Source organism: Xyrauchen texanus, chromosome 39, assembly GCF_025860055.1.
Source record: "Xyrauchen texanus isolate HMW12.3.18 chromosome 39, RBS_HiC_50CHRs, whole genome shotgun sequence".
Taxonomy (NCBI): Eukaryota; Metazoa; Chordata; class Actinopteri; order Cypriniformes; family Catostomidae; genus Xyrauchen; species Xyrauchen texanus.
This window is the reverse complement of record NC_068314.1, coordinates 9014792-9040224: the sequence shown is the minus strand read 5'-3', so window position 1 is coordinate 9040224 and position 25433 is coordinate 9014792. Positions and strand designations below refer to the sequence as shown.

The 25433-nt window shown below is 43.3% G+C and overlaps 1 protein-coding gene across 2 annotated transcripts in view; it reads right to left on the bottom strand.

Moving 5' to 3' along the window:
• Positions 1 to 25433, bottom strand: part of LOC127632744 (sortilin-like) — a 40604-nt gene that overhangs the window by 12590 nt on the left and 2581 nt on the right. The window contains exons 1-2 of one of the 2 annotated variants that reach the window (XM_052111496.1): positions 11971 to 11989; positions 11535 to 11594 (exon numbers count right to left, since the gene is read on the bottom strand). Coding sequence is in view for 1 of the 2 variants with exons in the window: in XM_052111495.1 (XP_051967455.1) it covers positions 11535 to 11594 (60 nt within the window). In the remaining variant the exon portion in view is untranslated. Of the gene's footprint in view, positions 1 to 11534; positions 11595 to 11970; positions 11990 to 25433 lie in introns of those variants that run through there. The other variant, XM_052111495.1, reaches the window with a different exon arrangement.

Below are 25433 nucleotides of genomic sequence, written 5' to 3'. Positions count from 1 at the left end.
TTATTAAGAAAACACTGAACATGCGCAGCGCAGACTTTTTTTCTTGCCAGAGCGGGAAAACACAGGGAAAAAAAAAAACTGCAACAGAAAAATGGGTCTATCCGGAGCTCCAGAGAAGAAATTTATATATATATATATATATATATATGTATATATACGAATTTCTATATATATATATATATATATATATATATATATATATATATATATATATATATATATATATATCTATATATATATCTCTAGATAGACCCATTTTTCTGTTGCAGTTTTTTTTTTTTCCTGTGTTTTCCCGCTCTGGCAAGAAAAAAAGTACATATATATTTGTATATGCGATTAATTAATCAGGACACCATGTAATTAATTAGATAAAAAATTTTATACGATTGACAGCCCTAATACACACATAAACACACACATTTTATTGTTGTAATTTTATTGTTATTTTTCACATAAGATTGATCTTATGATGAGCTCATCAATGATGCAACACGTTGCAAGTTGCAGACAGTGGGGGTGAGAGATGAGTGTCTCCGCGTTAGAGTGCGCATCAGCCGGCATATATTTAAATCTCTCCCGCTCAGATTGATTGGGTCTCTTCCGCGACTGGTTGAACCTCACAGAGAATGACAATTTTGGAGTTTGTGTTCATTTATATGGCACGTTCCCATATTATATGAACTTTAATTAAGGATAAAATAAAGATATATTGCAAAGCTGTGATCTGTGTTTCTGTAATTTTTTCTGGCCACCAGTTCAGTGTCTGCTCGGCATTCATCTTTACCTGATTTCAACACTGAACACCGGAAACTCACATGACATGACCACACTTGCCACTCCCTAAACTGAGACTGACTGGTCATCTTTTTATTTGTTAGAAAATGGGCAAACAGCTCTCAGAGAGGATGGGCTGTAATGTCCACACATGCACTTATTTATTTAATAAAATCGCAGCATTTGACGTCATATAATCGCACAGGTTGACATTGTGATTGAGATATGATTAATCGTGCAGTACTAGTCTGCGTCAAGTTAAAAAGCGGTAACACTGTACAATATGGTTGTATTCATTAAGATTAGTGTACAAAATAATGAATTAACTAACTTGTGTACTAGTTAATCTGAACCAACAATGAACAATCCTTTTCCAGCACTTATTAATCTTGGTTAATGCTAATTTCAACATAAACTAATAGATCTCGATACACCTGAATACCAGGCACTAGGCCACATAAGGGACAGAGTGGCACTAATCTACCCAGATTGATGGCTGGTTCTCCCAATCAAAACATCAGAAATATAAGAACAGTTTGCAAATAAAAGAAACTGCATTTTGTTGCACGCAAAATAGCTCACATGCAAGATAATCACAATATTCCTGTTATAAATATATTTAGAAATGTTTTTTTTTTTTTATTTCAAATAAAAATACGTAATTATTATGGTGAACTGAAATGGGTTGTGGCAGGCTTCTTATCGAGTCGCTCATTTTCTCTGCACTGCACAGGTCTCTACAGACATACCTGTAAACAGATCCACTTACTGCGCTTTGCACCAAGATAATGTATCCACACTTTGTCTCAATTTATTATTATTATTATCTTATGTGGGAGTGTGGTAGATGTATCTTTAGATGGCATGGAATTAGTGTGTAATTTTGCTCGTCATCTACCCGCAACTGTGTGGCAGAAGACCTTTAAGACTTCTCGGAGTGGCAAATGACAAGTAACGCTGTTAGACACAAATATTCACGTTTGAAGAAGCGCATTTGATCATATTTTGGAAAACATATGAAAGAGAAGCCGTCGATGCACGTCTCTGATTCATTGTGTACTTAGAGGTTTATTGGCACATTGGCACTCATGCAAAGTGATGCAAGGAGTGCATGTAACGTGAATTTACCCGATGATTATCACATCATAATAAGGGGATCTCACATAGCCTGTGTTGCTTCTTTGGCTGGAAGCTGAACAGATGCACAAAGAACAGGATTAAAATGACAGACATCAGTACTGAACTACTCATAGACCTTTCTAAAAAGAATGAAGGGAAGTACTCTCTCTAACCTCATTTGAGAAACATATTTTGACCTATTTATTTAAGTTTTAAACTGTAGGGTCACTTTACTCACGTATGCCTAAAGAAATCTGTTTAATAAGATCATTCTATTGCTATCATAGTTATGATTATCAAATAAGGCCAATAAAATGCTACAATGTATTATATAAATTTAGATTTATCTTTAGACCTATTTTAGACCTATCACGTTGCATGTGCAGACTGCCAGTTGATTTCAATGTGATTTTTTCACACTTTGTATCTTCTAAAACAATGGCTTTCCAATGATCAGAATATATGAATATAATTTATTCAATGTCCCTTTGTCCCTCAAAGCTCTCGTTAATTTACAAACATTTTACTTATATACGATGCTTTTGGGAATCGCGCCGTAGAGATTAAGTACTACTTAAGTGCTACTAACGTTCTTCTTAGTGCTTCAGGAAACCCAGCCAACAACTGTGAAAAGCAGGAGGACTGAAAAGAATAATAATGTGTATTGCAATATCTCTTATTTTAATTTATTGTATTTATTTCTATGGCCATTTCATTTTTCATTTAATTTGCTTTAATTAATTTTGTGTATGACCCTTTAATTATATTTAATTCTCCACCCATTGGCTGGTGCTGTGTTGCGAACTGGTTCCGGATGGATCATTACGATTCTCGCCAGCCGAGAGTGATTGTGGTGGGTGAGTGCTCCCTGGAATTTTTTTTTAATACATTTTATCTTGTTATTTGGGGGTTCACATTGACATGTATTTTGTTTTGTCATGTATGACAGTGTATTGTATGCTCTCTTCTCAAGCTACCATATTTTATGTGTAGTAATGTTTGATTTAATGTTCACCCTCATTATACAACATGCATGAGCATGATTATTGGGACTGACCACCCCTTTTCAATGCGTTTAAACAGGTACAGACTTTATATTTTAAACAATAAGTGTTATTATTGTTTAACTGGCCTATATAGTTCATACATAAAGATTAAGGTTTGCGCCAGCAAATATACATCATTTATTTATTTTTATCCCCTTTTCTCCCAATTTGGAATGCCCAATTACCACTACTTAGTTGGTCCTCATGGTGCAGCGGTTACTCCCCTCAATCCGGGTGGCGGAGGATAAGTCTCAGTTGCCTCAATTTCTGAGACAGTCAATCCACGCATTTTATCACGTGGCTTGTTCTGCAAGACACCAGGGTGACTCCCAGAATGTGGAGGCTCATGCTACTCTCCGCGATCCACACACAACTTACCACGTGCCACATAGAGAGCGAACACCACTAACTGCATCCACGAGGAGGTTACCCCATGTGACTCTATCCTCCCTAGCAAACGGGCCAATTTGGTTGCTTTTTGGTTGCGTAGGACTCCTGGCTGGAGTCACTCAGCACACCCTGGATTTGAACTCACGACTCCAGGGGTGGTAATGTGCATAAATACTCGCTGAGCTACTCAGGCCCCCCTACAAACGTTATATTTTAAATAATATGTGTAATTATTGCATTCCTATCCTAAATTGTTCATACAAAAAGATTTACGATTTGCACCAGCTGAGAGAGTGGTTGTTGTGGAACATGCGTGAGCATGATTACTAGAACTGACCACCGCTATTCAATGTGTTAAAATAGGTACAGACTTGATTATTTAAATAATGTGTAATTGTTGTTTACCTATCCTATATTGTTCATACATAAAGATAAAGATTTGCATCAGCCGAGAGAGTGGTTGTGGTGGAACATGCGTAAGCATGATTATTGGGACTGACCACCGTTTTCAATGTGTTTAAACAAAATCAAATCCACCAAGGCATGAGATGGTGTCAATCGAGTGCTTTATTCAACACGACGCAGAGAAAACCCCATAACAATTGCATCAATATGACCTATTATGGTAAATTTCTAATAATAAACATAATAATTGTTAAAAAAACTAATAATTATTGTTATTGTACATGTAATTATACAACTCTATGAATTAGGAAAATAGGTAAATGAGCAAATATTGACTTATAAATGCTGAAGAAAGGGGAGCACTTCATTATTTTCATGATGAAATTAGGCACAAAATAGAGGTCCACTCATTTGGAGAATTCTGGCCAAGCCCCTGCTGCATACTGTTACACTCGATGCGTAGCATCTAGCTTTTTTTAGTGCAACACGTCTGAACACAATCTGAATGGCCCAATCTGAAATGTAATAGCTAGCCTCTCAGCAAAATGCATGATTTGAGGTATCATTCATGTCCGTGGCACAATGTTATCCTTAAGGTTAGTTTTTTTTTTAATCCCTAAACCCTATAGTATGAGCAATAGTAGTAGTGATGTTTGCCTTAGCATATGTAGCACTCTCCCCTTTTGAGTATATGATGACACTCAAACAGTTTGTCTGATAATTGAAAATGTTTGTTTGAAACTGAGTGTTGTTGTTATGTGTAGGCTGGGCTGGTGCTTTAATTACAGATTGTACATGTTTTACAGCTGCACTGTAGTTCAGCTCAGTTCTATAACAGACAAATTCAGCCTCTAGTGTTGTTAGCACTGAATGACGGTTTGAGGTCTTGTCAAGCCAAGCTCTGAGCAGTCTTTCAGAAATTCAGCAACTAAAACGGTAATTCACTCGCTCTCCTTTCGCACTGATGTGTGATAGTAGGGATCACATTCCTGCGAGTTAGAGCATGGAGCCGACCACTGAGCCCTGAAGGAACAACTCAGTGGCTAAGACAATCAGTTTAAACTGACAATTACACATTTTGTTGATCAGTTACTGGTTAGTAAACATAGTGGTAGTGGCTAAGTGATTGTGATTGGGGCTATTAAACCAAAGTTAGCTGGTTCAAATCCCAGAGCAATTGAGAATTTCAATCAGTGCTCATAATTGAACACTGCCAAAAAAAAAATATATATATATAATCATGTAATTTTTTTGTTCCACTAAAAATGTCTAAATGTTCTTAAAGGAATAGTTGTCACAAAAATGAAAATTCGCCACCCTCATGTCATTCTTTCAAAGTGCTCATGAACACACAACTGACATGAAGATTTTAACATAAAAATTACCTCAATTTTGCATTGTTTTTCACTTCTATCTTTAGATTTAGAATATGATGCACAAGTCACGTCAACTTCTTTAATGATACTTTTGGGTCCTATATAAGCTTTAAAGTGAGTCACTATCAACTTGGTGGAACACTGCAGAAAAACACTCTTCTGTCCACAAAAACGAATCGGTTACCTAACGTAACCTCGGTTCTCTCTAGACGAGGGAACGAGTATTGCGTAAGCTAGCTTACGCTACGGAAAGATTCATCTTTTCTGAGATATTGAAGCCAAAAAATGATCCTTAATTTTGTATCATTTGTCAACGCAGTGCAGCAACTGCAGACCTTGAGCAGGCTAGCTAGCGAGCTCATTGGTTGCTCTGCGGCAACTGCTGCAGCCTATAGACGAACTTGGGCGAACTCGCGTCCAATGAGAGGCGTCCGCGCGCTTACTGCATCAAAGCCCGCCAAAATGGCCGTGGCTAGAGTGCATATAAGCGTAGTTCGTAGGCTGGAACACTGGTTTTCATTGAATGAAGCGAAAGCGCGCGAGCACGGCCGGCTACGCAATACTCGTTCCCTCGTCTAGAGAGAACCGAGGTTACGTTAGGTAACCGATTCGTTCTCTTACGAGAGATTCTCTCGTATTGCGTAAGCTAGCTTACGCTACGGGAACCCATTGTCAGCGCCGTCGCGCCAAGCATCCACTGCATGAGCCCCGGGGTGGGGGACACGGGGAGCCCTTGTGAGTGGGGAAATAATATTTGGCCGGCAAGAGTGCGGGTCAGTGTGTGTGTAATACATAAGCACATTGTGGGAAGGAGCGACAGAGCGGCGGTGCCGGTCTGTGTGGAATGAGTCCCATCAGTGCAGCTCACCAGGGGAGCTGTAGCGTACTAAACCGCTAGTAGTTTTGCCTGCAGGGCGGGCACTTCCAGATTGTAAAATCTGACAAAGGTGGAGGGAAGCCCAGCCCGCTGCCACACATATGTCGTGAATGGAAATCCCGCTGGACCATGCTCACGATGAGGCCATGCCTCTAGTGAGTGAGCCCTAATGCCCAACGGGCATGGCAGGTCTTTTGACGCGTATGCGGCAGCAATAGCGTCCACTATCCATCTAGACAGTGTCTGTTTCAGGCGGCGAGACCTTTGGTGCGCCCTCGAACGAAGCGAAAAGCTGCTCAGAGCGTCTGAAAGAGGCGAGTGCGCAGTATACAATCTCAGTGCTCTGACTGGGCAAAGGAGATTGGCGTCGCGTTCAGCTATCGGATGCTGGCAGCGCCGATAGGAAATGACCCGTGCTCTGAAAGGAGTACCGATCACCTTGGGAACATAGCCGTGTCTAGGCTTTAAAATGACCTTGGAGTCACTTGGTCCAAACTCAAGACACGCAGCGCTGACAGACAGCGCGTGAAGGTCTCCCACACGTTTGACTGATGACAGGGCAGTCAGAAAAACGGTTTTGAGTGAAAGGTATTTCAAATCCACGGATTGAAGCGGTTCGAAAGGGGGGGCTTTCATAGTTTCGAGAACTATAGAAAGATCCCAGATAGGAACCGATGGGGGGGCGTGGGGGGTTCATCCTTCTAGCTCCCCTGAGGAAGCGGATGACCAGCTCGTTTTTTTCCCAGTGACTGGCCGTGCAGGGGTTCAGCGAACGCCGCGACGGCCGCCACATACACTGAGCGTGGATGGGGATCTGCACTTATCCAGCAGCTCTTTGTAAAAACACGAGCAGTGACGACACCCCACATGTCCATGGGTCCAGGTCTCTGTCGGTGCACCATTTTGAAAACACAGACCATTTTGACGCATAGAGTCTTCTCGTGGAAGGGGCTATAGCGTGTATGATGGTGTTTATTACCCCTTCTGGCAGAGCGACGGGTAGTCGTTGATCACCCACGCGTGCAGCGCCCAGCGCTCTGGGTGGGGATGCCAGATCATGCCGCGAGCATGAGAGAGGAGATCTGCTCTCACTGGGATGGGCCACGGCGCTGTCAGTGACAGCTGCGTAAGCTCGGGAACCATGTCTGATTCTCCCAACGCGGGGCTATGAGGAGCACCGAGTGACGCGTTTCCCTGATCCTCTGCATTACCTGTAGCAATAGCGAGGCGGGAGGGAAGGCGTAAAGCGGGCAGTTGGGCCAGTCCTGGGCCAGCGGCGTCCTCAGCTTCGAGAAAAATATTGGGCAGTGAGAGTTCTCTTCTGGCGCTAAAGAGGTCTATCTCTGCTCTGCCGAATATGCGCCATAACTTCTGGACTGTTTGAGCGTGCAGGGACCATTCCCCTGGGGAATATTGTCTCTGGACAGTCTGTCTGGGCCGTCGTTCAGGTGGCCTGGCACATCGCGTCGCCCTCAGCGGCGCAGGTGGCACTGGGACCAACTCAGTATGCGTTTAGGTCAGATGGATGAGGTTCCTGGATCTGACACCGCCCTGGCGGTTTAGGTAGGATACCACAGATCTGTTGTCGAGCGGAACAGGGCGTGGTGACCCTGAATGACCGGAGAAAGCGCATAGCGCGTACTCGACCGCTATCATTTCCAGACAATTTATGTGAAGGAGCTTTTCCTGAACTGACCATAGGCAAAAAAACGGAGAGCCCTCGCAGACCGCGCCCCAACCCGTGTTGGGCGGCGTCTGTCGAGATGACTTTTCGGCGAGATACAGCTCCCATCGTCACTCCCCGCTGATACCATTCGGCCACTGTCCAGGGCTGCAGAGCTTAAATACAGGTCTGAGTCACCTTGATCGGCTGGCGGCCTGTGGCCCAAGCCCGGCGAGACGTGCGGGTGTTTAGCCAATGCTGAAGCGGGCGCATGCGCAGTAAACCCAGCTGAAGTACTGCTGCGGCTGAGGCCATGTAACCTAGCACTCTCTGAAATTTTTTCAGAGGCGTGAGGCTGTTCATCTGAAAGGACACGGCTAGTCGCTGAACACGGCGTGCAGGCTGTGTAGATAAGTGAGCCGTCATTGCCACGGAGTCTAGTTCTATTCCAAGGAAGAAAATTGCCTGACTGGGCTGTAGTGAGCTCTTGGTCCAATTGACTGCAAGACCCAAACTGTTCAGATGGCTGAGGAGAACTGTTCTGTGAGACAGAAGCTCCGTATGTGACTGTGCCATAATCAGCCAGTCGTCCAAATAGTTCAGAATTCGCAAGCCCTGACTCCGCAGGGAGTGCGGCGCCGCATCCATGCACTTCGTGAAAGTACGGGTGCTAAAGACAGGCCGAACGGAAGGACGGTGTATTGATAAACCTGGCCGTCGAATGCGAATCTCAAGAATGGCCTGTGGCGGGGATTTAGCTGAATCTGAAAATAGGCATCTTTCAGATCGAGAGAGATAAACCAGTCCCCTGGCGTATCGTGCGAGGAGTTTCCTGATTGTAAGCATTTTGAGCGGTCTTTTTGCAAGCACCTTGTTCAAAACCCTGAGATCTAATATTGGTCTGAGGCCGCCGTCTTTCTTGGGAACAAGAAAATAACGGCTGTAAAACCCCGACTCGCTCAGCGAAGGCGGCACTTTCTCTATGGCCCTTTTGCACAGTTCCGTGTTCACAATAGTTTCGAGCCAGCTCTGAAGCGGGAGGGCGGCGATCGAACTGTAGCAAATAGCCCTGTTTTATTGTGCTTAACACCCATTTGGATATCCTGGGATAGCTTCCCACGCTTTGAAGCGTAGCAGCTAGAGGGTGAATGGCCAAATCGCCTTGATTGCCTCACAGCAGCTGAACAGAATGTGTGGCGGCTTACTGTGCTTATTCATGACTGCTCGCAGACAGCAGGGACAGGCTGTTCTGCGAGTGACTTCCGATTGAGGTGAATGGGGAAAGAGTCACATCTGTTAAGTGATGCTTGAGCATAGTCACGAGCACGGGACTTACATACAGAGAAGTGTTTGCTGGCCGTGTGACAGAGCGGGCAGAGAATGAGCAGCGCGCGTATTAGCGTGGCGTTTATTCACTAACACTCGGCGGGCTGTGTCCGCTTTATGTGAGTGGGCTCTGATCGGGACACGGGAAGTGTAATGCTTGTGTGTAGAGGTGAACACTGGATTGTGGGCACATTTTCTACACAAGGCTGGTCGTGTGACAGAGCGGCCAGAGTAGAGGCGGCCTTGCGGATTAGGTGGTGCGTTTATTGACTCTAACACTTTCGGCGGGCTGTGTCCGCTTTATGTGAGTGGGCTCTGATAGGAACACGGGAAGTGTAATGCTTGTGTGTAGGGGTGAACACTGGATTGTGGGCACATTTTCTACACATAAGGCATGTTTGCTCTTTACAAGATTTCTTTGGGTCGCCGTGAAAATGGCGTTTGAGTGCAGGCAAGTGGGCAGTATCACCCGGCTTGTTGGCTGCTGAATCCACCACTGCAGTAGCCTGAGAGAAGGGGACTGACAGAGGGCGAGCTTTGGCGGCTGTCCGGCTGCGGCGGGACTGAGCCGTCGTTTTCTCAACAAAGCTAGGAGGACTTTGGTTGCTCAGGTTTCAAGCGCAATCTTAGGCCGAGGCCAGCGAGGCGGCGGTCTCGCGGCGGCTGTCTGGCGCGACCTAGAGGCGGCCGCCCTGTCGACGCTGAAAAGTCTGGCTTTGCTGAGCTTGGCGCTGTGAAGAGGCTGCGTGCAGGAGGCTGGTCACGTGGGCGACCTGCAGAGGAGCTAGCGCGACAAGGCAGGAAGAGATTCATGGCTCGGGTGGCTTTCTGGACTTCCGTGAAGCGGTCAACAATGCCACTCACCGCGGAACCGAAGAGACCGGACGGAGAGAGCGTGGCGTTGTCCGTCGCGCTCCTTAGATCTGAAACAGCCTCTGGGTGTCCGCCTTTCTCATCCCATTCTCGAAGGAGGTCCGCTTGGAGGATCTGTAAGGCGGCCATGGAATGCAGAGCAGATGCGGCTTGGCGGCGGCATAGGCGCGGCCAACACAGGCGGAAGTAGTTCTGCAGGCCTAGGCGGGAGCACCAGTTTAGACCGCCATCTCGGCGAGGCGGGCAAAGGTGTGCTGCTACCGAATCCTCTGGATTCCTGGGCGAGGAGGAGGCTTGGGAGCCTGACCACTCCTCGCTGTCGAAGCCATGATGGAACAGCAACCCTTATCCTCCGCCTCGTCATCCCAGATGGCAGCAGTCGCGGCCGCTCGGCGGCAACTGCATGTCCGGGGGCGTGGAGGGTGAAGCGAGACTTCGAGGAGAGGCTCGGCGAGACAGTCGCTTCTAACACCGGTTCCGGCAGCCTTTGGGGCGGCGCTTCTTATGCTGTGGCGAAGCGAAAGCGGCGGCGGCCGGTTTTGCATGCTTCGAGTCGAGCCCGCAGGGTCGACATCGGAAGCTCCTCGCAGAGGTTGCATCCGCCCGTCAGCGGTGCGCTCTGCATGTTCCCGTCCCAGGCAGAGAGCGCCAGATGAGGTGGCGGTCTCCGGTGCTGAGAGGAGCGGCATGAGCCGCAGGAAGTCGCGAGGCATCTTTAAAAAGACCCTCGATACTCTTTTTGTGAAGTTAGCTGAGGAACTTAGCTTGCTCTAAAAAGGATACGTCGCCGGATGGCGTAGCTTCGTAGGATGGCTGAAGGTGGCGAAGGCGGTCAGCTTCTTCGCGCTGTCCAAGCTTGCTAGATGCCCCTCGAGCGGCGACGCGGCTTCCAGTTCAGAGATCGCGAAGAGCTTCGCTGAAGAGATGAAAATCAGGGTTCCAGCCTACTGAACTACACTTATATGCACTCTAGCCACGCCCATTTTGGCGAGCTTTGATGCATTAAGCGCGGACGCCTCTCATTGGGCGCGAGTTAGCCCAAGTTAGATCTATAGGCTGCAGCAGTTGCCGCAGAGCAACCAATGAGCTTCGCTAGCTAGCCCGCTCAAGGTCTGCAGTTGCTGCACTGCGTTGACAAATGATACAAAATTAAGGATAATTTTTTGGCTTCAATATCTCAGAAAAGATTAATCTTTCCGTAGCGTAAGCTAGCTTACGCAATACGAGAGAACCTCTCGTAAGAGAACCCAGTGTTATGAGGTTACTTTAAATATGGATAGTAAATTATAGTGGCCAAACATATTTGCAATAAGTGAATCGAGAGTGCTGTTAATAAACATTAACATGCTAAGCCCATTAGCCTCATGCAGATGCTACTTATTTATTTAATTAAATTGCAGCCGTTGCAGTTTTTGATAATCACACTACGTCATATATCACAATTTCATTTTATTTCAATGAATTGTTCAGCTCTATAAAATGTTTGACATTTTTTCTCTTCTTTAAGGAGTGCACTGGTGTATAAATGGCCTCAAAGCTAACAGAAATGAACTACAAGCCACAAAATGTAAGGTACATAAATATTCAAAAAATTGTGTCTTTAGATATTCACACAATCATAGATAAATTGCTGTAAACTGCATTCAAGTCCTGTATGTTGTGTGCAGTCCTGAAAAGAGACTCACCCCGGTGCCATCTCCAACCCAGGCCAAAGATACTGAACCACTCAGGTCATTGAAGTTATACTGAACAAGAGAAACAGAAACATAAGGAACATCTTATTACTGAAAATACATGTTTAGATAGATGACATTAATAATACCTGTCAATGCAACCACACACACACACAAATCAATTGTATGCAGCTAAGTTTTTAATAGAAATGGGCAGAATGCTTCATTATGACAGAAATGACCATGAGAAATATAAATGGTACAGTGTCCTGTGTACAAATTTAGGTAGGTATAATGCAATTCAAACATGCTTCTGAGAAAAAGGCAAGTATGCAAACAAATACACAGCTCTTAATTAGAAAATCCATGGTGATTCTTAGAAGGAAGGGATCACAAGTACTGAGATTTATCTGTCCACAGGGAAGCAGAACCATGTAGCAACACGTACACAAAATCACTGTTGATCCGACAGATGGCCGTGCTGACAGCCACCCCACACTGCGAGGGAATGTGTGAGTGTGTAAGAACGCATTTGAAGGTGCAGACCTACTGTCAGTCGAGCGTGTAGCCTCCCTTTCAGTTTCACCCGCTGGAATGCAAGAACCAGTTGGCGTGTGTTTGTGCAAGAGACAGAGAGTGAGAGAGAGAGAGAGAGAGAGAGAGTGCCCCACATTTCTGCCTCTCACATTGAGAACAAGAGAGCGACTGATGTCCAAGAGATTGTGGGAGGAAAAGGAGGGTAAAGCATATTGTTCGAACACACACACACACACACAAAATATCCTTCGTGTGTGTGTGTAGGCTTCATTCACCCGCTCCAGAAAAAACAAACAGAAAAAAATAAATAAGATCTTGTGATATTGAAGTAACACTTCCCTCTACACACATCGATTCTGATGTTAATCCTAGTGAGCTGCCTACATAGGCATCATTTTAAGGCTACATAGGCCAAGGTTGTTCCAAGATACTTTAATTAGGCCAAATTCTAAGGCAGAAAAAAGGCAATTGCAACTAGATCAGTGAAAACATCCATCCAAGATGGTGGACGAATCAAGAGAAATTATGATTATAAATATGCTTAATAATAATTCAATCAATCCACAGTTTTCCTGACCAACCACTGGGCAGTAACTTGATGATTCTAATTGCATTGGACTGTTTTTTGGTTCCGGTCTCCATAAGAAGCAATGTAAAATCTACCAACACGAGCATTCCAGATGGAGAACAACAACCTAATTAAGTGTTAATTGAAGCAAACAAGAGTTCAGGCTCAACTAGTGCAATTGTTGGCTGTCATAACAACTTAGTAACTGATATCAAAGTAACTAATCTCGGGCCATCACTTCATGCTCATGTTCATCGTGATGTATCGGCACTTTAGAGCGCAACAATGCCCCGCCCCCTTATTCAGTGTCTGGATTCCGGAAGTATTTACTTAAAAACCCTCCATTAAAGAGTTGTCAAGCATGAACCAAACCAACAAGCTCCAAGGTAAATCACAACATTACAGAATTTATTTTAAGGCAAAAAGTATTTGAAAATATGACAAAAAGTCAAAAGGTATAAGTCTGTGAACTTCCCATCTTTCAAGAGGGGACGAATTACAATCATGGGTTCATGGGAACACTGAAGCATTGGTCTTATTTCGCAGGCTTTCTTGTCCGTGGTTCTCTGATTGGTGGATCTTTTACTGCTGTACCACAGGTACTGTAGTTGTTCACTAGGAATTCCACTATTAAACGTGATTTTTAAACAATGACATTGAAATAACGCAGATGGATGGCTTCAACAGAAGCATATACCACAGAACAACAACCTCAGAATTTATGGTAGGTCTGTTTTTAAAGGTTAATAATTGTTGTTAAAAATCAGTTAATCTATGGTAAAATCGAATGGGATATTTACTTCCGGAACCCGACTGTTGCGCTGTATTGAGCCACATACTTTTTGGCAAATTATTTCTACACTAAACATCACATTTCCTGCTAAGAACGTACTCTCCTTGGATTGGGCTGCGCATGTTCCATTCCAGTGGGATTTAGTTAGAGTTAGGGTAAGTCTTAGCGCCATGAGTATACAATTGTAACCTTTGCTCTACTTGCGTTCAGGGGGGCATAGCACCTTACATAGCAGCTCTGCCGCCATTGGTGTATGAATGTGTGTGTGTGTGTGTGTGTGTGTGTGTGTGTGTGTGTGTGTGTGTGTGGGTGAATGAGACGCAGTGTAAAGCGCTTTGAATACCGTTAAGGCTTAAAAAGGTGCTATATAAGTGCAGACCATTTACCATAGGGATAGTTTGGGGGGCAAAGCCCACCCCAGCACTCCACTAGATCTGGCCCTGGTGCTATGTATTTTAATAGTTATCAGAGTAATCGCATCCTTAGCTTAGCGACACACTAATGGAATAGAGATACTGCAAACTCTACTGAAATCAACTGAGAGTCAAGTCTTGTGCTTTTTATGCGAGGAGCACTATTTGTGTGAAGTATCTATATATTGTTTCAACTTAGTCACTTGCAAGATTCCATGATGGTTATGATCCTGCCATAGGGGTGCTCATCTTTATTGTAAAGTTTCCATGTTACCAAGCCAGTCTACCTCCTAATCTAAAGAAAACTACCTTAAAAACAGTCCATTCTGAGGGTGAATGCACACATGTTCCAGTTCCAAGTGACTCCAAGGACAATGTTCCTTTTCAAGGATGTTACTTTGGACAATGGTTTAAATAACTGCCTAGTTTCTTGCCACCAAAGGGAAGAAACATATCGTTAAAATTATACTGCTGTACATACCAACAAAACAGTCTTGCAAAAAATGGCCTGCAAGCCAACTAGTCTTGTAAGACAGCGATTAAAGAGATATGAGAAGACATCATGAACAAAAAACAGCTGGTGAAGAGTAATGGAGTGAATCCTGTGCAGGTGAATATCCAGACGAGACGAACCACGAAGACACCGAACAGGAACACGAACCAGAATTGGATAGCGGACAGGCACATGAAGAACAAACACTGAGGACACCAAAACAATGATCTGACAAAGAGAGGAGAGTGTGATGAGTATATATATATATATATATATATATATATATATATATATATATATATATATATATATATATATATATATGAGTGAATAGGCAGCAGCTGCTGCAGGGAATGAGATCAGCTGGCACGCTGATCAATGGGACGAGCGGTAACGCCCACTCACACACGCTCACACACACACAGAACAACAATAAAACGAGACATGAAGGAAACAGCGAATTCATGAACCGTGACACCTTCAGCTTGGAGTAGGAAGATTCTGAAATGAAAGCACCCTGGAGTCCTCGTGGTGGCGTAGTGACTTGTCTCAATCCGGGTGGCGGAGGACGAATCTCAGCTGCCTCCGTGGCGGAGACCGTCAACCCATGCATCTTATCACGTGGCTTGTTGAGCGCATTACCACAGACATATCGCACATGAGGAGGCTTCACACCATCCACCCACAACTCACCACGTGCCCCACAGAGAGTGAACCACATTATAGCGATCACGAAGAGGTTACCCCATATGACTCTACCCTCCATAACAACCTGGCAAATTTGGTTGCTTAGGAGACCCGGCTGGAGTCACTCCGCACGCCCTGGGGTGCAAACTCCAGGGGTGGTAGCCAGCGTCTTTACCAATGAGCTACCCAGGCCCCTGATAGAATCTTTATTTATGGATGAACTATCCCTTTAAATATAAATGGAGAAGATCATAGAGCAGAAACATATTCTGCACAAGATATTCTGTACATATTGTGCACAGCAGTTTTGTCTGTAATGCTTTCTTAAATACTGTACATGTAAATGATATCAGTGTATTACACTTGTGGTTTCTGAATGGTTCTGTGCTCCAAACACACAAATTCTATCTATCTGCTGCCCCAAGTGACAGATGTGCTCTGCGTTCAGTTTGGAGTGCTAACGTGCACGGAGCGCATTATTTAAATATCCCCAGATTTATTTTAATTGCCCATTTGAGTAATAAATTTTTTTTTTTTAAATGCTACAATTTACTACACACTTTTAAAATAACCCCAGCAGGGTTTTGTTGACAGCAATACAGAAGAGAGCATTTCACTACATTAAAAATCTGTTGTCAACTCAACTAAAAGCAACAGAAACTTTCGTCTCTTCAGTTTTCAAAATAAAAGCTTCTGCCAAAATAAAGGCTTGAGGGTTTAACTGAACTGCATGGTAGATTAAGAAATTATTAAAGAAATATATTACTATTGAATAATAATAATAAATTACATTAATAATAATTATTATTATTATACAATAATATATTTCTATAATATTTTTAGAGATCAAGTGTGAACACCCTTTCAAGAACAGTATTTCCGATTGGCAGTAAAGCATGGGTAATACATGGTTTATTTTGGTTAAAAGGAATCCCAAATTTGTTTGTTTATCATTCTGCAGTTCACATTGCAAATCGCCATTTTTTTCCCAAAATAATCATAATTAGATTTTTGTCCAAATCGTTTAGCCTCATGCATTAGCATAAACAAGTCAATGACAATTAAGGTGGAGCAACAGTTTGGTAAATACAATGGCACACATTCTTTAACTGTTGATATGTTTATGGCTTGCTAACAGGAGGAAAATCTATCGCCCCCTGGAGTACTGACATTTATCACCCCCACAGAAATGCAAGAATGCACATTTTTACAACAGGGCCTAAAATGCATGGTAACATTTACCTTTGCACAGAGAAATTCTGTGGACGAAACGCAGTCAATCAGAATCGCCTGATGGACTTCTGTTGACAAATTTTGGGAACATGTCTGACGAAATTTAACACGTGAATTTGCATCATTTACTAATAGAAATGCTTGGTTTTGAATACCTAATATTCAAAATGTAAGAGCAAATCATCAGTGAGATTTTTTATAACTTCACTCTCCCGGAGTATGAAGTACAGAATAAAAAAATAAAAAAAGAGCTTGCTTGACAAGTAATTTTTGTGGGATTCACACGTTCTTAACATCCGCCTATGCCTTCTTCGCCCGTAGAATTTCGCCTTACAAAGGTAAACGTGGCCAAGCCTTCAGGCAATGTTACTCAATCCTAACTCGCCTTAGGACACTGGGCCTCAGATGAGAAGAGTCAAAGCACTTCACATATTTCTCTTTGGAATATTCTTGAAAGGCCTTTTGACCGTCTGATTCTTTTGGAGGATTTTGTGGGCCCCACGATCCACAAAATTAAAAGGGAACACAAAAGGTTAGGTGGCCTATCCAAGTCCTAGTCAAACAGACAGACTTTATTAGAATTCGGCTGGCCCCCTGAAGGATGGATTTTCTCTCCAAGTACTCCCACTGGGTCATTGGTTGATTGTATCACAAAACAGACCTTAGTAATCCACTACTGACCTGCAACCAGTTTTGATAGATCTTTATTAGTGATATGGATGCCAAGTCTGGATCCTGGACAGAATTACCCTTCTACCAGTGAGGTCTTCACAGTTTCCATCAATGGTCTTTGCTCAACACTTCCTCTCCACAAAACACATTATTACCATGAAGAACATCGCTCTGGCTGCTTTTTATGGTTCCCATTTCCTGGCATCTCACCAGCCCTGAGCTTTTTAGAGAAAACTGAAAATGTTTTCTCTGTACATTCAAGATCAGGAAGGGGGGAAACCTGGATGTCTTTCCCTTATGTTGAACTGGTAAACAGTCTTTGAACCCCAGGCCTGGCCAAAAAGAAGTTTTAGTCTTTATCCAAATGGCTTCACAGTCTGATGGCCAACAACAAATATGACTTCATCCCTAGACAGAAAAACATCTAAAATTTGTATTTAATAGGTGGTATGTCTCAAGTTAGTACCAAAATAAGTGCTATTTAGACAGGTGGGCAAATGCTAACATGTGAATCGAAAACATGCACCAAAATATCCAGCAATCAAGAACTTACACCATGTTTTCCTAACGGGATTGCAGCACTAAAATGGGTGAGAGGTCGGCAGTTCGTTAGAAGGAGCCGTGTTTGTGTTTTTGTTGGATTCACATAAATAACTCCCCGCTGGCACAAGAGCAGACATAAAAAAGGATTTTTTAAAAAGGAATCAAAACTCTGTCACTAAAAGAGCATTTCTTACATTGTTTGAATGATTTGAATAAAGTTATTCGTACACTGTCAAACATAGAAGAATCTACAGGCAGTTGTTAAAAAGACTTTATTGTGAGCATGTAAAGGTTTTAATTGCTCTTGCAGGTCATTGGGCAGAGGACGATCTGCAGCCAGTTTTCACGCAGACTTACCACAGATTCTTGCACAACACCGCTGTTCATTTGCACATTTTGGACAACATCAGAACAGAATTAAATAGATCTGGAATATTGCACCTCAAACCTTCCATTGGAGCCATCCTAATATCTTGATGCTTAACTGATAACAAATAATATTTGTTATATTTCTAACTGGGCAAAACTTTGGTGTTTATTGCAACCCCAACTCTAGATGCGAATGCTGAACGTAAGTCTACAGGATGAATTTTTCAAAAAAAATATTTTTTTGAACTGCCCGTCCTCTGAATGCGCAGCATGCATATGTGTCTGGAATTAGTTGCACTAATTAGTGGGTCCACAAGGTGGAACAATTACCGTTGAGCCTTTCCTGTCATGAAGCAACACTAGAAGATGTAATCGACGGTAAACAATGGGAGATGAAGCTGGGAAAAACAACAGTGAATGTGGACATCAAGAATGCTTCTGTAAGGAGATCAGGACATACTTGCATTTGTCTAACTCAAGTATGAAGGATTATAAAGATATTTTTATGGGTCTAAACTCCTGAAGAGAAATGGTCCAGTATCAATAGCAGTCGTACCACGCATGCACCAACAGCCCCAGAATGTGCGCACAGTCAGATGGAGTACAATTTGAAAGATTCAGCTGTACACAGACGCTCAGTGTTTACGTAAAATAAATATACTTTGGACTGAAGTATTTAACGCCCCATATTGTTTGGCTACATTTTTTTTTTTACTTTTTGCAATAACATACTTCAGTACTAAAGGGGGTGACTGAGTTACCTTCAAAATTCTGTGCCTTTAAATTGGATGTTTTTCTATTCAAGTTAGTTGCTATACATATATTGAATTTAACTTACTTGAAATATTCTCTTACTGTTCCACCATTACAATTGTTGACTTGAAAGAAAAAACTCATAGTAGAAGCAAAAAGTTACACTAATGTCCGCTACATCGCCCCCTTGCGGCAAAATTGAGAATGCAACTTTTGTGGTGTTATAAATTGCTGACTGACACATTTTGGAATGCAACAATGCACGAAATCCAGCTTGTGTAGCTAGATGCGCCTGTGTTCATGTAATTGCATAGAGTATGTTTTGGCATTCAGAATAAACACTATGCAAAAGTGGAAAGGGATAGTTCACCCAAAAATTAAAATTCTCTCATCATTTACTGACCCTCATGCCATCCCAGATGTGTAAGACTTTCTTTCTTGTAATGAACACAAAGATTTTTAGAAGAATATCTCAGCTCTGTAGGTCCACACAATGCAAGTGAATCGTGACCATAACTTTAAAGCTCCAAAAAGCACATAAAGGCAGCAGAAATGTAATCCACATGACTAAGGTGGTCTAATCAATGTCTTCTGAAGCGTTCTAATTTGTTTTGTGTGAGAACAGTCCAAAATAGAATTTCTCTTTCACTATCAATTTTGACAAAAGGAGTCTCCTTGGCGATCATGATTTCAAGCTCGATTACACTTCCTAGCACAATCTAGTGCAGTGGTTTTCAAACTTTTTCAAGAGGGACCCTTTTTTTTTTTGACACGACCCATAGGCTTGTGCGCAGAACAAAAAGCACTTTTTTTTTAACCACTTTTGATGATGCAAGTGCACTTGCTTGAAGTCGATTCTGAAATAATTTGATCAAGCTATAGTCAAGTCAAGTCAAGTCAAGTGGTTTTTATTGTCGTTTCAACCATATACAGTTAGTACAGTACACAGCAAAACGAGACAACGTTCCTCCAGGACCATGGTGCTACATAAAAACAACAAAGGACCAACATAGGACCACATGAGACTACACAACGAAATAAAATACCTATATAAAAAAACCTATATATATCTATATAAAGTGCACGTGCAAACATGTGCAAAAAGTACAGGACAGTACAACAAATTACTGACAATGAACAGGACAATAGACAGTGCAGCGTCGACCAGTACTCAGTAGTGCAAAAAGATGACAGTTTCTAAAGATGTAAACATAACATACTATGAGATAGTGTTCTATGCACATAGCAGTTATTGAGGTAGCAGACAGTTATAAAGTGACAGTTATTAAAGTGCAACTCAGGACACGTGTGTGTCAAACCAGTCTCTGAGTATTGAGAAGCCTGATGGCTTGGGGAAGAAGCTGTTACACAGTCTGGCCGTGAGGGCCCGAATGCTTCGGTACCTCTTGCCAGACGGGAGGAGGGTAAAGAGTTTGTGTGAGGGGTGTGTGGGGTCAGTCCACAATGCTGGTTGCTTTATGGATACAGTGTTTTTTGAAAATGTCTTTGATGGAGGGAAGAGAGACCCCAATGATCTTCTCAGCTGTCCTCACTATCCTCTGCAGGGCTTTGCGGTCCGAAGCGGTGCAAGTCCCAAACCAGGCAGTGATGCAGCTGCTCAGGATGCTCTCAATAGTCCCTCTATAGAATGTAGTGAGGATGGGGGTTGGGAGATGTGCTTTCCTCAGCCTTCGAAGAAAGTAGAGACGCTGCTGGGCTTTCTTGGTGATAGAGCTGGTGTTGAGGGACCAGGTGAGGTTCTCCGCCAGGTGAACACCAAGAAATTTGGTGCTCTTGACGATCTCCACAGAGGAGCCGTCGATGTTCAGCGGAGTGTGTTCACCTTGTGCTCTCCTAAAGTCAACAACCATCTCTTTTGTTTTGTCGACATTCAGGGACAGGTTGTTGGCTCTACACCAGTTCGTCAGCCGCTGCACCTCCTCTCTGTATGCTGACTCGTTGTTCTTGCTGATGAGACCCACCACGGTCGTGTCATCGGCGAACTTGACGATGTGGTTCGAGCTGTGCATTGCTGCACAGTCGTGAGTCAGCAGAGTGAACAGCAGTGGACTGAGCACACAGCCCTGGGGGCCCCAGTGCTCAGTGTGGTGGTGGTGGAGATGCTGTTCCCGATCCGGACTGACTGAGGTCTCCCAGTCAGGAAGTCCAGGATCCAGTTGCAGAGGGAGGTGTCCAGGCCCAGCAGGTTCAGCTTTCCAATCAGGTGCTGGGGAATGATTGTGTTGAATGCTGAGCTGAAATCTATGAACAGCATTCGAACGTATGAGTCCTTATTGTCTAGGTGGGTGAGGGCCAGATGGAGGGTTGTGGTGATGGCATCGTCCGTTGAACGGTTTGAACGATCACGCAAACTGCAGTGGGTCTAGTGAGGGGGCAGCTGGGTCTTAATCTGCCTCATGATGAGCCTCTCGAAGCACTTCATGATGATGGGTGTAAGTGCGACGGGACGGTAGTCGTTGAGGCAGGACACTGAAGACTTCTTTGGCATGGGGATGATGGTGGTGGCCTTGAAGCACGTTGGAACAACGGCGCTGCTCAGAGAGATGTTGAAGATGTCGGTAAGAACATCTGCTAGCTGGTCTGCACATCCTCTGAGCACTCTGCCAGGAATGTTGTCTGGTCCAGCAGCCTTCCGTGGGTTGACTCTACGTAGAGTTTTCCTCACATCTGCCGTGGTAAGACAGAGCACCTGGTGCGTTGGGAGGAGGGGTGGACTTCCTCGCCATCACGTCGTTCTGCACTTCAAACCGAGCGTAGAAGTCGTTCAGCGCATCTGGAAGGGAGGCATCTTTGTCACAGGCAACTGATGTTGTCCTGTAGTTGGTGATGGCCTGGATGCCCTGCCACATGCGCCGCGTGTCACCGCTGTCCTGGAAGTGACTGTGGATTCTCTGGGCGTGTCGCGCTTTGCCTCTCTGATTGCCCGTGACAGTTTGGCCCTAGCTGTTCTTAGGGCTGCCTTATCGCCTGCTCTGAAGGCGAGTCTCGGACCTCAGCAGCGTGCACACCTCCGCAGTCATCCACGGCTTCTGGTTGGGCGTGTGGTGATGGTCTTGGAGAAAGTGACATCATCAATGCACTTGCTGATGTAGCTGGTCACTGATGCTGTGTATTCCTCCAAGTTGGTAGAATCGCCATATGTTGCAGCCTCCCTGAACATGTGCCAGTCAGTACACTCAAAACAGTCCTGAAGAGCAGAGATGGCTCCTGCTGGCCAGGTTTTCACCTGCTTCTGAAGCGGTTTTGTGCGTCTGACTAGCGGTCTGTATGCTGGAATTAACATAACAGAGATGTGGTCTGAGTAGCCGAGGTGGGGGCGGGCTCTGCCCGATGCAGCGCCTGGGATGTTTGTGTAAACAAGATCAAGCGCGTTAGCCCTCTCGTTGCAAAGTCCACATACTGATGGAATTTAGGGAGCACTGTCTTGAGATTTGCATGGTTGAAATCTCCGGCGACAATAAACAGTCCGTCGGGGTGAGCGTTCTGCAGTTCGCTCATAGCCCCATACAGTTCACAGAGCGCTTCCTTAGCGTTAGCGCTGGGGAATGTAAACTCCGGTTATGCAAACAGTGGTGAATTCCGTGGTAGATAAAAAGGTCTGCATCTAACAATCACAAGCTCCAACAGCGATGAACAGTAACTAGAGACTAGCATAGAGTTCTTGCACCATTCCGTGTTGATGTAAACACACAAGCCACCACCGCGAGTCTTACCGCGAGAGAGCTGTATTTCTGTCGGCACGAAACGAGGCGAGCCCGTCTAGCTGAATGGCGGCATCCGAACTCTGTCGCTGAGCCACGTCTCCGTGAAAACAAAGACGCAGCAGTCTCTAAACTCACGCTGCGTAGCCTGCTGGAGTCGGATATAGTCCAGTTTATTGTCCAGGGAGCAAACATTTGAGAGCAGGATAGACGGGAGAGCCGGCCGGCTAGGGTTTGTTTTTAGCCTAGCATGGACCCCGCCCTCTTTCCGCTTCGCTCTCGCACACCGCTACGACGTCCTCTCCCCGGCCACCGGCATCAGGCGACGCCGAGGGCTGGAGGCCTGGTCTCCGCAGCAAGCCGAGCACGCGTAGCGCCTCCTGCAGGTCATCATGCAGCTTGGTTTTTGCATGAGTCTTATATTTGAGTAGCTATAGGCCTACATACAGGAATGTTAACCAATTAATAGCCTATCGTTTGCTGCATGCTTAAAAAATACACAAAACATATTCCACAACAAACTCTTTAAATGTAATATTCATTATATACAGAACAGAACAAGAATTAAAAAATAATAATAACTTTAAACAAGCCAAAACGAAATAATTTAAAGCGAAAGTAAAAGTAAGGGGCATTATGCTCACGTAACTCTCTCATTAGAATCACGTTGCAATATCAACAGGAAAAACATCATCCTTTTCACATGCGCAAAAATGTGCTTGGAAACATCACGTGGAGCGGTACGTGCTTACGCTGAATAGTAGGCTACGAATTGTAGGCCTACTACTGACTATTTTAACAGAGCAGTGTGATTTTTATATTAGTTGACTATTTTATTATCATATTTTGCCAACTTTTCACCGCATATTACGCACATTGGTATTGCTGCATGGACTGCGTCCGAACAGTTGACAAACCCAAACTTCAAAAAATCATCTTTACATGGCCTTACTCCGGGTTTCTGCTTTTTCTTTGCTGGGAAAGTACTGCTACTCTGTTGACATGCATCGCCTTCATTATCTTCCCTGCTGATCTCCGCTGTTCGCGGCAGGGTTTGATGGTTGACCGCGTTTTCTGCTGCTTCATTTAAAGGGGTCTCGGTCTCTGACCCTCTTTTTCTTGTGAAAAAATCATAAATGGTTTTTGACTTTGGTTTGCTCATGTTCAGCATAAAATAAATTAATTACGGGCTACTAATTTCACGGTACCGAATATTTTCATCATCTCATGGGAAAATAAAATAAAATGGCTGCATATCAACAACACTGCGCACAAGGTTTTTTGTTTTGTTTTGTGTTGCCTAGGGCTACGAGTAGGTCGGTCAGCCGGTCAGGTGACATGTGGATTATTTATTTTGCATGAATTTGAATGTTTTTTTTTAGTGTACTTCTAATCAAAGCTATTATTATTAATATTAATATTATTAAAAAACGAAATAATTTTTTTTTTTTTTTTTAAATTTTAAATCACTGGCGACTGATTTTTTAATTCTCACGACCCACCCGAGGGTCGCGACCCAGGGTTTTAAAACCACTGATCTAGTGCTCTGTGCATGAATCAAGCACTAGAAAGAGGAATCAAGCTTGAAATCATGATTGTACCTATGGAAAGATTTACAAATCTTTAAAAAGATTTGACTGCAATGGCAAAATGTACAAAGAAAAAGGAGCTACATGTTGGTCTGTTGTTCTAAACCAAAATCGATTGGATTGCTTCAAAAGACATGGATTAAACCACTGAAGTATGATGGAATACTTTTACGCTGCCATTATGTGCTTTTTGGAGCTTCAAAGTTTAGGGCATTGTGTGGACCTCCAGAGCTGAGATATTCTTTTAAAAATCTTTGTTTGTTTACTGCAGAAGAAAGAAAGTCATACACATCTGGGGGTAAATGATTAGAGAATTTAAATTTGTACTCTATCACTTCAAATGTTGCCTTCCAATGTACAAAATAAGATATTCTCAGCTCAACAGTGGCCTTAAAATAAATACATATTCTCAAACTAATCAAGGGTCAAATATAGGTTTTAGATCAAATTAGCCTCCAAACTACAGGAAGTACAGGAATTTAACAGGGTCTGACTGGGTCACTGAGTACACACTAAACACACCTTAATATTTAACAACTATCCAAACAGGTGTTAAACGGCCTTCCTTAATTCAGCGAGATGTTTTTTTGAGACCTTCCCTTCAAATACTTTTTCAAGTGTTGTCATGCCTCTTCCCGTTCCAGAAACATTGCATTCTTGGAGGAAGCATTTCACTGCAACAGTCATTTATGCTGGATGGAATGTGAGTCAATGGGAGCCAAAACACTGACCATAAAAGAACTGGCTCTGTGTTCTTTCTTAACAACAACAGTCTCTTTCTATCAGCATTTAAAAAAAAAAAAAAAAAAAAGATTATGCCTGACCAAGGCTAATCTCTTAACTGATTGCATTGGTTTATCCTGAAATTTTCTCTGTATTTAGATAAATAGAGGATGTTATCCATAGAACAGATGTGATATGAGAGACATAGATGTAGCTTATCGTTTACCAATAATGCCTGCACAGTGAGGTCATGCCAACTGCTGTGCTGGGGTTACAGGGTTAGAGAAAGAAACAGAAAGAGAGCTTGCTTTGCTGAATTCTTTGAAGGAATAGTATCACCCAAAATTTGTACTTATTTCATCGTTTTCTCACCCTCATAATCTCAGATGTGTATGACTTGCTTTCTTCTGCAGAACACAAATATTTCTAGAAGAATATCTCAGCTCTGTTGGTCCATACAATGCAAGTGAATATGGGTTACTTTTATGCTGATATTATGTGCTTTTTGTAGCTTCAAAGTTTTGGTCACAATTTACTTGCATTGTATGGACCTACAGAGCAGAGCTATTCTTCTACAAATCTTCCTTTTGTGTTCTGCAGAAGAAAGAAAGTTATGCACATCAGGGATGGCGTGAGGATGAGTAAATAAATGATGAGTAAAATGATTCATTTTTGGGTGAACTATTAATTTAATAATAATAATAATAATAATAATAATACATTTTATTTAACAGCGCCTTTCTAAGCACTCAAGGTCGCTTTACAGATAATAAAACAAGTACAGGGAACAGAAAAGTATAAACATACAATTATAAA